Here is a 13,322-nt window from a genome sequence, read left to right as displayed (position 1 = left end):
CCCACAAGCCTCGAGGCATGGTCCCAAACAAACAAACAAACAAACAAAACCAAAACAACAAAAAACTGGTTAACTATACCAGTTTCTGCTTCTAGATTCTATTTTGTATACAGAAGTGTTTCCAAAAAGAAAATTAAATGGGGGGGGGGGCGTTCTATACTATATCATATAAATATGGTATCAATGAAAGAAAAATATGGAAACATTAAGAAGACATAGTTTCCTAAATAACTAATTTGACAATACTTCCATGTAAGCATATTCAAAACAAAACCATCTGCAACCCCCAAGGAAAGAACATTAACGGTGACCAAAAAAATAACCAAATACAAAAGTACAGCAGATGTCAGAACCTCTGCTGGGATCTCATGCATTTTATACCTTTCTAAGAGTTTCCAATTAAGAGGAGCTTCTTTTTTTTTTTTTTTTTTTTTAAGAGGAGCTTCTTGATCCAAATTGTAGCTATCCAAATTATTCTTTTAAAAATGTGCCCAGTATCGGGCTTCCCTGGTGGCGCAGTGGTTGGGAGTCCGCCTGCCAATGCAGGGGGCGCAGGTTCGTGCCCCAGTCCGGGAGGATCCCACATGCCGCGGAGCAGCTGGGCCTGTGGGCCATGACCGCTGAGCCTGCGTGTCCAGAGCCTGTGCTCCGCAATGGGAGAGGCCACGGCAGTAAGAGGCCCGCGTACCACACACAAAAAAAATGTGCCCAGTATGAAAAAAATGCACAGACAGAAAGGTATTTAGTTCAGTGAACTGAAAAAGGGAGAAAGTAAATGTTTCACTTTTGAAATGTGTCAGCTTATACATACCTGCATACATTTGAGTAATTCCAAAAAGGCATCAAATCCTTCTAGGAACTTCTGCCTCAGATCATCTGACCATTCAGTTGGTTTGCTAATTAACACATACCTGAACAACACAAAAACAGCAATGAATATATGGACAAACAATGACCTTTTATAAGTTGCAACTGTTTCAATAATTAAGCGAAAACTTACTTAAGATCTAAGATAAGGCTCTGAACTCTCCTAAACTTGAAGGCTTGTAAAGCAGTATATCGTTCAAACTGAAACCTGCCCTGCGCATCTCGATGTCTCAAATGATCCATAAAAGTCTTAATGATAATGGTCATTAGGTTTTCTTCTGTGATGAGCATCCGAGCCTAGGACAAAGTATATCAGAGTACATGGTAATAAAAAACTATTTACCATAAAGCTAAAAAAAAAGTCACCAACGTTGGTTAGCTCTTTCAGTTTAGACCTTTTTCAACACAGCTATGTAATATCATAAATGCATTTTTGTGTATTTCTAAATAACAATTACTTACTCCAATTGCCACGTGTATGAAGCAACAATTATATCACGGAGAAAGATGCCAGAATGTAAGGAGACAGATCCAAGGCTCATTATTCAAAGACAATTCAGGGTGGGGGATCTGAACCAGGCTGCAAATTTTCCTTAACTGAGACATTTAGACACCTATAATGGTATGGTATAATTATTCTAGGATCCACAGGTTTGTATCACAGATTCTGTAGAACTCAGTACGAAACCATATTTCCTCTTAATCTTAGTTGAGATTTATTTTTTTGTTTTTCTTTCTATATATAGATATACATATTAATATATTTTTGAATAAGCAAATACACTTAAATGATGCAAAAAACAGGTAAAAAGTTAAGTCTCCTAGCTCCCAAAGTCCCCCTTGCAAAGGCAATCTCTGTTAGCAGTTTTCTTGCATATACTTCCAGAGATGGTGTGTATATAATATATACGTGTATGCATATATACACACATATATACATTTATAGTACATGGATAACTGTTATTAAGTAGATATAGGTATGGGTATATATAATGATCTCCCCCCCTGCCCAAAGGACAGCATATTATAAATACGGTTCTGCACTTGGTTTTTTCACTTGATATATTTTGGAGATTGTCCCATACCAGTCCACATAAATTCCCTCATTCTTTTTAATTATCCCCAGTACTCTCTTCTATCATACTTTATTAGCCAGGCCCTTACTGGTGAGATATTTGGGTTTTTCCCAGTCTTATGCTATTTATCACAAAAGATACTGCAACAAATATCTACTATGTACAGTTGCAAGGATATTTATAGGATAATTTCCTAGAAGTGGACTTACTGGGTTAAGGTGTATATACATTATGAATTTTGACTGCTATCACCAAACCCCTCAAAATAGACAAAAGAATGCAGAAGTTAGATGTCTAAGAATATAGTAAAACTGTATTCTAATGTAGAGGTTAAGTTGTAAAGTCATCAGATAAGGAGAAAATCGATATAGTTAAACATACCTTTGAAAAACTCTGAAATCATCATCCCATTGCCAGGACTTAGGCCCCAAAAAGCTCAAAAGTCAATAGGATTAATTTCTGTTAATTTTCCTAGACAGTGAAGACTAAGTTCAAGTTCGAAGGAGGGGAGGTGTTGACAAGTAAAAGGATTTTCCTTCTTGTTTGCTATATTAGTCAATTTTGAGACAATTAAATGACTATATGTGATTTCACTGACCTAAGAAAAAACTCTGGTCTCGGGGAAAACCTTTTACTATTTCGCCATCAAGCATAATGTTTGCTTTGGGTTTTTACTTTTTGCTTTGTCTTCAGGTATTTTATCAGATTAAATAAGTTCTTTCATTCCTATTTCATTTGCTATGAGGTATTTTTCGTTCATTTTAAATCATGAATTCAGGAAAAGCATCTAATATGATCTTTTCTCTCCCTTTTGTCTGTTAATAAGTTGAATTACGCCAGTTGATATTTTTTTCAAATGGTATACTACTCGCGTTAAGGAAATAAAACCAAACTTGGTTGTGATGTATTATCCTTTTTCTATATTGCTTGATTCAATCTGTGCAACCTTGTTTGTGAGAGAAATTAAATGGTAATTTTCTTTTCTTGTAATTGTTGGGTTCTGGTATCAAGGTTACAGAGGACTTAATCGGCAAGTATATTCTCTTTCTCTATTTTCTAGAAAAAGTTATATAAGACAGGTATTATTTTTTTCTTAAATATTTGGAAGAATTCTCCAGTATAGCCTTTGGGCCTGGGGACTTCTTTGTGAGAAGATTTTTATATTAATTAAAATTTTCTATTTCTTGTTTCTCTTCTAACGACCTGTGTTTTTCTCTTAGGGATTTGTTCATTTCATCCAAATTTCCAATTATATTGATTAATTTGATCCTAATATTGCCTATTTTCTATTTAAAATCTGTAAGATTTGTAGTTTTTTGTAGTCCTTTTTAAATAAAATTTTTTCTGTTTTTCTTATTAGACTTTCTAGAGATCTACCCCCATCCCTTTTTTTTCAAAGAAAAATCTTTTTTGTACATTTACATTGTTTTATTAATTTCTGTTCTTTACTATTTCTCTTTTTCTACTTTCTTTAGACAAAAAATATAAGTACTTGTATTACAATGGCCCTCAAGGTCTGGCACTAATCCACTCCCATGTTCCCCTTATCCCCAGACTCAATGACCTCATGGATCATTCTCCTCCTCACTCACTCTAGCAACACGGGCCTGTTCTGGGTTCTTTCTTCCAAAATGCCAAGTGCACATTCATCTCAGAACTTTGCACTTGCTGTTCCCTCTGCCTAGGAAGCTCTTTCACCGGTTAGTCACATCACTTAGTCCCTCACATCTCTGTCCAAACACTACTTCTCTGAGAGGCCTTTTTTGATAACCTTGTATAAAATATGACCCTTCGGGCTTCCCTGGTGGCACAGTGGTTGAGAGTCCGCCTGCCGATGCAGGGGACACGGGTTCGTGTCCCGGTCCAGGAAGATCCCACATGCCGCGGGGTGGCTGGGTCCGTGAGCCATGGCCGCTGAGCCTGCGCGTCCGGAGCCTGTGCGCCGCAATGGGAGAGGCCACAACAGTGAGAGGCCCGCGTACCGCAAAAAAAAAAAAAAAAAAAAAAAAAAAAAAAAAAAAAAAAAATATGACCCTTCCATTGTCACTCTCTAACCCCTTAACCCGCTTTCCTACTTTACAGCACTTCTCGACATTTGATTTATTATAAATATGATATATATCTGTCTCTCCCCAGTTGCACTATAAATCCCATGGGAACAGGGTCTTTTGTCTTTTTTTACTGCTATATTTATCTCCAGAGCCCCAAACAGTGCCTAGTTAATAAAGGTGCTAAATAAATATGCTCTGAATAAATGAATACATGTTATTTTTCTAGTGCTTCTAACTAAAGGAGTCAGACAAGAAACATAAAAGGTTGAAATATCAGAAAAAAACAAAAATTATTATTTGTAGATTACTAGAAATTCCAAGGAATCAACACAAAATATTAGAGAAAATGTTAATAAGAAAACCAGCCTGATACAAGATGGATATATAAAAATCAGTAGTTTTCTCTTTTTTTTGCGGTACGCGGGCCTCTCACTGTTGTGGCCTCTCCCGTTGCGGAGCACAGGCTCCGGACGCGCAGGCTCAACGGCCATAGCTCACGGGTCCAGCTGCTCCGCGGCATGTGGGATCTTCCTGGACCGGGGCACAAACCCGCGTCCCCTGCATCGGCAGGCGGACTCTCAACCACCATGCCACCAGGGAAGCCCCAAAATCAGTAGTTTTCTTACATATTAGCCATAGTGAGATTAAAAATGTGAATAATTTACAATAGTGTCAAAAATATAAAACATAAACACTTTTAGGACAAGTTATGTTCCTAGATGGGGATACTCAATATTGCAAAGTTATCAGTTCTTCCCATATTACCTATAAATACAACATCTTTTCAGTCAAAAACCCTAATGTGGTTTCTGAAATTGACAAACTGATTTTAGTTCTTCTCTAGAAAAAAGCCTAAAATAATTAAGAATTTTTTTGAAAAGAATAATGAAAGAAGATTTAGCTCTATAAAATATCAAAATGGAATAGTAAGCTAATTTATTAAAACTCGGTACTGGCATGGAAATAGACAAAAGGATCAATGGAGGAGAGAAACAGATTTGAATACACATGGGATTGTCTCAAAGGCTTCTCAAACTCATCCCTGACTCAACTGAAAGCAACACTTTCCCTTTTTATAAGTTCTCATTCTCCACTTGGTTACAAAAGTCAGAAACCCAGAAACCACCTTTATATTTTCCCCTAAAACCCAACAACCAATCACTCACCAAACCTAATATTCCTCAAACCCAACGTGTGGCCCGTCAGTAGATTTCACTACTTACATATCTCTCACAACTTCTATACCCGCTGCCACAATCCCCACAGGTTTCCCACATCCACTACTGCTCTTGCAAATTTGTTCTCCAAATTACAAGAAGCATCATCTTTTAAAAATCACAAATGTGATGATATAAGTGTCACCTAAAACTCTTCAGTGCCTTCCAATGTTCTTAAGAGAAAAAAACCAAAACCCTTAATTTGGCCCCAAATATCTCATTAGTGGCTAAATAGACTCCAGACAGCTTCAACTGTCCTAGAATATACCCTTGAACATAAAAATAATCTGGGGAAAAAACAGTCATTAAAAAAAAGAAGCTGGAACATAATACCTTGTTAATAAAATCACTGTAGAATACTCTTAACTCCATACAATTAGGCCCTTGCCTATGTTTCTGGTCTCACTTAACTCCGTGTTCAAGGATCTTCGACCGTACTTCTTCCCTTCTCTTCCCTTCCCTACTTCAGGATTTTCTCAAGTGTTGATTCCTATGCATGATTTCTCTTCACACTCCAACATAAAGTTACCTTCCCTACAGAATCCTCTTCTGAACTGTGGGAAAAGGTCAGATCTCTCCTACTCTATCAAAACAACAGAATTCTTCAGTTTTTATTATAATTTTAATTACCATTTATGTGAGTCTTTCCCTCCCTACTGTAAGTTCCATGACGGCAAGGCCCATATCTGTTCACCGTTCATTCCCAAAACCTAGAATTGTGCCCAATAAATAATAGGTGCTTTTTTTTATAGGTAATTTTTAGGTAATTTTTTTAATGAATTAAATATTAATAAATTATTCAATAGAACTAAAACATAGTGATGCCTCCTGGAACAACTAGTGAAACTTAGTACAAGATCACCCAATCGTCATGATTCAACTGCCTTAGTTACCCCTTCCCTTAGCAGGGAAAAGGAGGCTTCTTAGAATGTGAGATTATACACAATATGCTGTTTCTTCTTTTTTTGGCCGTGCCATGCAGCTTGGAGGATTTTAGTTCCCGGACCAGGGACTGAACATGCAGGCAGTGAAAGCACTGAGTCCTAACCATTGGATGGCCAGGGAATTCCCACAGTATGCTGTTTCTAATGGATAGATTTGTTAAACTAATGAGTTTAATTTTAACTCATCAGTTCAAAACCTCGGGGAAGTACTATGAGAAAGTACAGATTAAGTGCAAATGACTTTCCCCCTCCAGATTACACATTCAAAGATACATGTTCTAGTATGACTGAAGGCATCTGAAGTCTCATCACCCATTAATAAAATATTTTTCTATTCAGGAATATACAGATCTCAGTTCTCTATTATTTTAAGGCTTTACTTCTTCTAATGGAAAACAAGAAAATTCTTCTTAGTCTTTTAGTACTTACAAGTGAAGGGACTGTGAAAATCTGAACCGAGAGGTCTGCGATTGAAAACTCTCTGTCGTGGTCATCTGTCACATAATCACTCTGCAAACGCTCATAGTTCTATTAAGAAGGCAAAAAAAGGCAAGGAGTGCCAACTATCAGTTACAAAGAAAAGGCAAGCACTACTCACCAGAGTAGGTGCGGTGAAGAACTGGACAGACAGAGCAGTCACGGACACTGCTCGCTCGTGATCATCCTCCATAAAATCTCTCTGCAACTGCTGGTAATTCTAAACAACAAGGGGGAGATTCACCTCTAATCCACAATGACCAATGTTTAAGGATTATAATGAAATATCAGTGCTGGAGGAGTCAATAAGATATTCTAGGAGAATGATAACTGGAATGTACCAACTAAACTCTGTGTAAATATCAATTCACTATACAATCTTCTTTAGCACAATGGCAATTTGTGAACTCAAATAGGAGTAACAGCTACTAAAATCCTGGGACGTCACTGGACATGGGTGGAGCCAAATCACAGTAGCTTTACACTGTCTCTGATGAAACCACACTTTCATTACTTCTGGATGCCTATCAGAGTCACCTGATGGCTCTTTCAAAGTATACATGCTTGGGCCCCATTCTTGGTGAATCTGCTTCAGTAGGTTTGAGAATGGAACGCAAACACATGCATTTTGAAAGAGCTGCCCAAATGATTCTTGTATGTTTCCTTTGTTAATAACCCCTAATGCAGGTGAATAAAAAACCAAGCAGTTAGCTTAATCGCATGCTGCTGAAAGGGAGAAGAACGTAATTCAATAATATCAACAACCTAGAGTTATGCTTCTTAAATCACATCCAAATATACCGGTCATTTCAACTAAAATTATCTTTTCTTACACAAAATTTAACAGGAATAACATAATTCAATGACATAGGTTTAAAGTCTTCATTTATCATTTCACATCATACACACTGCAGAGATGGATATTCACATTATCATGGCAGATGATAAACAAGAAAAACCTCACTGCTAGAATTTTATTCTATTGATGAAAGATAAAATGATCATTTATGAAGTTTCTTAGAATTTAAAATCAACGCATTGACATATTACTATCAGCTGTTAATTTTACAAACACTGGATATAATCATGGACTACAGTTACTCTGTATATAACCTATTTTGTTAATCTTTAAAAGTGAGAAACTACTTACCTTTGCAAATCGAACAGCAAACAGTTTCTTGTATTTCAAATCCATAAGTAGACTGCTCATGAACAACTGATGATACACACTCCTAGCACCTTTCACAAAAAGAGCAGACGTAAGATAAGGATATATCAAACAAGCCAAAAATTACACTTCCAAAGTTTTCATATGATCAACTGTATTTTAAGTGTCAAGAGCAACACTCTACATGTGTTCCTTAATCAGTTTTTCTAAATATATTTTTCAAACAAAACATAAAGGTGATTTAATTTGGATCATGGATCCCCAAATCTGTTTTTCCCCCAAAGAATAAGACTGCATGTGTTAATTCTAAAAACCATAAATATATTTATTAAATACCTCCCCAAATGAAAAAGAAACTAACATCCCAATTACTTGTGTAAGTTCCCCTATACCTTAAAAGTAGTTAAGATACGTACCTTTCCACAATTTGGAATCACTAAGCATCAACCTATCCACTAGAGAAGAGTTTTCACCATTTGGCCCTTCTTGTAAACCAACTTGACATAAAATTCGGCGAAGACCATCTTAAAACAAGAAGAAAAGTAGTCAAGAAACAGTAACTTCAAATATTAAAATAAAATGACATATTAGTAGAAATTTTCAAATGGATCTACTATAGAGTCTTACTTTTTTTTTTAACTAAAGGTCAAATTTATTCAGAAAAAGTAAACAATATTAACTATTTTATTAACATGTTCACAAAATGGAGAAAAATTCCAAATCTTGCATTATACACCAACTCTTATTCCAGAATACCAAAATACATGTGTATCGGAACGGCAATGACCTCTTATGCTGTAAAGAATTTAAATAAACAACAAAGAACCCAAAAGCCACTGAAATAAACATGGTTCTTTAAGCATCTATGCTAATTAAACCAGGTTACAGTAAAATTGTTACATATCCCATGATAACTGAAGATAGGTATAATATAAAATTGTACTACCATTTAAAAGAAAGAATACATTACCTCTGTACTTTAATATATACCAGTCCATTTTATTAATGTTATGCAAAATGTTCTTCATTAAACAAAAATACACTATGTACTTATGTATACCTACTATATGAGGGGTTTTGGAAGGCAAATTCCTTTATATTTTGAATGCTAAACTTAAAAACTATATATAAGCATTAACAAAACCAGAACTTTAATACCTTCTAGTTTTATATTTTATATTTAAAATCACTGTTTTTAAGTCTTCTACAAGCATGCAAAATAATCCGAAAAAAAACCCAAAATATAGAGTAACTTTAAAATTTAAGAGTCACCAACTAGAAATTGTTTACAAGGCTAAAGAGAAAACTTTATATATGAATTAAATAATAGATGATAAGGTCTTTATTTTTTTTTGATAAGGTCTTTAAATTGTTGATGGTAAATAAATTTTCTCAAAGAAAATTTTCAGCAGAAAACTGATTCCATGATACTATTCATTAATGCTGTAGCACAGTACTTGGCATACAGATATCCAATGGAAAACACCAAAGCCAAAAAAAAAAGGATGAGTGAAATAATTGGAAAGACATTTAGATTAAACAAACACATTCTCCTAAATTTCCACACCCCCATATTTTCACCTGTCAATTCACAGTGTGGCAATACTCTTTCTAGTAGCCTTTTAATACAAACGTTTTAGAAATTTTCTTTATAGCAAACATTGGAATGTCATTTATTCAAACCACCTCTCTTGCCTGAAGAACAGTATGACAGCTTAAATCTATTCCTAGTTTACTCTTCAGTGTTACACAACAAACTTGTATTTTTGGCATGGGACATGAAGGTTCTTAATTCTGTTTATCACTACTTTTAAAAGATTATCTAATTTGTAGACTGTGGAAAAACAAAAACTCAAATACACAGTAACTTCAAATTTGCAAATTTTCAGGGTTGCAAATTATTAGTAACCACAAGTCGTAGAAGTCAAAACAAAGACAGCCTTTAAACAGTTAATCATTTAGGTTTTATATACAGCAGCATTATGCAGCTTGCTTTGTGGAAGAGAATTCCACAGGATACGCCATTAAGAAATAGGTTCTTTTATCAAGTTGCTAAGATTTAGGTTTCATTAGCGTATTATAGTCATTTACAATTGTTTAACCCACTGTTTCCTGCATTTACTTGAACACAGACTCCTCTGTATGCATATAAAAAGATCCCGTGGATCAAAATTGGGAAACAGATTTTTTTCTATGTATAAAGATATTATCAGATGGTATTTTACAACATGAAACTAAAGCAAAAATATGATTCCACTTGCTATTTTTTCCAAAACAGTTTTGCAAAGGCATATGAGCTCATTTTTAAGTCAATCAGCACAAGTATGAACCTACCTGAATATCCAATAATACTTCCCAGCCAAGACAAAAGTTTCAAACCAAAATTCTGATGTGCGACAATAGACGAATGCATAACTTGAACTTTGAGTGGCTTTGTCTGTCTACTGGTATTTCTCTTAAAAAGAAATGGCAGGATGAAAAAACAAACTTAAAAAGGCTATTTTAGAGAAAGAAGTTAATATTTTTATTTAATATAGCTACACTCTCATCATTATAGGGGAGTTTTTCATGTATGTAAGAAAAATACCATGTGGCTTGCTTTACTCAGATTCTAATTTTCTAGAAGGAATCCTAGGATTCTTACAAAAAAGTAAGAAGTTACAGCTTTAAGTAACCTGAATTTTTGGTCTTATATTTGAAAATCTGCCCCACCAATTATAAATTATTTAAATGCTTAAATTGGCTTTATGTCTTTAAACTAATTTTTAATGTAATTACACACTAATTTAAATAATTTACTTCATTGCACAAATGTGATGTTATCAATACTTTAAAAAAATTGTAGTAAATACACACAAAACTTTCCAACTTAACCATTTTTAAGTGTGCAGTTCTGTAAAGCACACATTGTTGTATAACCAGTCTCCAGAACTCTCTGTCTTGCAAAACTAAAACTCTGTACCCATCAAACATTCCAGGTACCTCATATAAGCAGAATCATACATTATTTATAATATCTTTTTGTGACTAGCTTATTTCACTTAGCATAATGTCCTCAAGGTTCATCCACACTGTAGCATGTATCAGAATTTTCTTCCTTTTTAAGGCTGAATAATATTCTATTGTATGTATATAGACTTTGTTTATCCATTCATCCATTGATAGACACTAAAGTTGCTTCTCCCTTTTGTCTACTGTGAATAATGTTGTTAAGAACATGAGACCCTGCTTTCAATTCTTTTGTGTATATACCCAGAAGCAAGACTGCTGGATCATATGGCAATTCTATTTTTAATTTTTTGAGGAACCACCATACTGTTTTCTGTAGTGGTCGCACCATTTTACATTCCTACCAATAGTGAACGAGGGTTCCAATTTTTCCATATCCTTGCCAATACCTGTGATTTTCTGTTATTGTTTTGTTGTTGTTTGTTTTTAATAGCCATCCAAATGGATATGAGGTGGTATCTTATTGTGGTTTTTACTTGCATTCCCCTAGTGATTAGTAATACTGAGCATGTTCTCCTGTGCTTTGGCAATCTGCATATCATCTTTGGATAAATGTCTATTTAAGTCTATTAAAGCTTTTAATTTAACATGTTTTCCCCCCTTTTCCTTTTTTGCTTGGTCATCTTTCTACCCACCAGTTCCTCCCATCTCCATAACCCACATTAACACAGTACACCTTTGCATACTTTATCCATCTATATGTACTATATATGTACACATTTATAAAGGTTTTTATTTGATTTACAAAAAATGGGATACTACACATATTCTGTCGCATCTTTGTGTTAACAGTTTTTTTGTTGTTGTTGTTAATGACTCAATAATATTCTGTGGTGTGGATTTATTTAGACATTCTTTAGAGAAGGGCATTCATAGTCTCTTTGTTTACAGTCTTCTGTGACTATAAAAAAAACGTAGTACTGAACATCTCTGTACACACACTAACTGGTGTTTATATTTTTACAGGATAAATTCCTAAGAGAGATTATAGATGCTACTAGATTGTTTTCCAATTATGTGGTAGCAATTTATTTTTACATAAGTACTTCTGTTCTCTGCATCTCTGCCAGCAAGGTACTTTATCACTCTAATTTCTCCATCTTGTTGGGTATGAAATCTCCATCACTTTACTAAACTAGGTAGTTTGAGTCTCTTTTTACATATATTTACCACCTAGATCTTCTCTGTTGTGATTGTCTTTTCATACCCTATGTCCATTTTTCTATTTTGTTGTTTGCTTCTTACCTGATAATCTATGAGTGCTTTGTTTATCATAAACATTAAATGTCTATCCTTTGTGTTAGAAATAATTTTTCTAAATCTACTGTCTACTGACATTTTTTATAATATTTTGCTATGCAAATTTTTTATGTAGCCAAAAATAAGTTCTTTTCTAACTCCTGGGGTTCTAGTCTTGGTTAAGAAGCTCTCCTCCTCCCTTAGAATGTACTTGTTTCCTAGATTTTCCTCATACTAGTATCTATTTCTGGACTTTCTATTCTATATTATGCATATAGTATATCTATGCAGACACTACCAGAGATTACAAGTACTGATTTTTAAGGGAAAAACTGTAATAACACTGTGAAGCAACAAATGTAAAGGGAAAAAAAACACCTCCTTTACCTGGATTCATCTACTGTAAACATTCTATTCCAACTGCTTTATCATTTGCACATTATCTTTCTTTCTCCACACACACACAAGCATTAAAAAAAAAAAAAACAACAAACCACTGAAGGTTAAGTTATATGCACAATGTCCCTTTATCCCTAAAAACTTCAGTATACATTTCCTAAGAATGGGAATGTTCTTTTTATACAACCACAGTATAGTTTCTGATGTATTATTAAATTGGGTATGTCCAGTTATCAATAAAGAATTTCTTAAATAAGACACAAACTCATGAAGAGAAAAATATATTTTGCTACATTAAAATTAAAGCTTTTGCTCAAGGAGAAGCATCACAAATAAGCTTAAAATAAGTCACATATTAGGAAAAGATACTGCAACAAAAGATCAGGATTCAGATTATGTAAAGAGCCCCTACAAATGAGTAAGAAAAAGACAAGTAACCTAACAACAAAAAAATGGGTAAAAGGTATGAACAAGAAATTCACAGAAAACTTAAATGACCAATACAATAAATATGAAATAAGATACTCAGTAATCAAGGCAGTGCAAATTTAACTGATGAGATGCCATTCATACACATCAGGTTGGCAAAATTTTAAAAATCTGACAATATATAGTTTTGACAAAGCGGTAGAGATATGGGAACTCTACTTCGATGCTGGCTGGAATGTATATTGGTACCACCATTTTGGAGATTAACTTGGCAAAATCTAGCATAGCTGAAAATGCTCAAAAGCTAACAACTCAGAAATTCCATTTCTTGGTATATACCCTAGAGAAACTTTTGCTTCTATGCAACAAGAGGACAAAAAAATGACCACAGCAGGACTGATAGTTATAGGAAAAAATTGGAAATATCCTAATTGTCCATCAACTGG

General features: G+C 34.5%; 1 protein-coding gene across 2 annotated transcripts in view; it reads right to left on the bottom strand.

The window, feature by feature from the left end:
* Nucleotides 1-13,322, bottom strand: part of UBR2 (ubiquitin protein ligase E3 component n-recognin 2) — a 115,357-nt gene that overhangs the window by 54,235 nt on the left and 47,800 nt on the right. Inside the window, exons 8-13 of one of the 2 annotated variants that reach the window (XM_065886419.1) lie at nt 10,135-10,255; nt 8,217-8,324; nt 7,783-7,871; nt 6,754-6,852; nt 1,001-1,164; nt 812-911 (exon numbers count right to left, since the gene is read on the bottom strand). In XM_065886419.1, the coding sequence (XP_065742491.1) occupies nt 812-911; nt 1,001-1,164; nt 6,754-6,852; nt 7,783-7,871; nt 8,217-8,324; nt 10,135-10,255 (681 nt within the window). Of the gene's footprint in view, nt 1-811; nt 912-1,000; nt 1,165-6,584; nt 6,684-6,753; nt 6,853-7,782; nt 7,872-8,216; nt 8,325-10,134; nt 10,256-13,322 lie in introns of both variants that reach the window. The other variant, XM_065886420.1, reaches the window with a different exon arrangement.

Source organism: Phocoena phocoena, chromosome 10 (assembly GCF_963924675.1).
Source record: "Phocoena phocoena chromosome 10, mPhoPho1.1, whole genome shotgun sequence".
NCBI lineage: Eukaryota > Metazoa > Chordata > Mammalia > Artiodactyla > Phocoenidae > Phocoena > Phocoena phocoena.
Note: the sequence above shows the minus strand (reverse complement) of the source record. Positions and strands in the feature narration are given on the sequence as shown.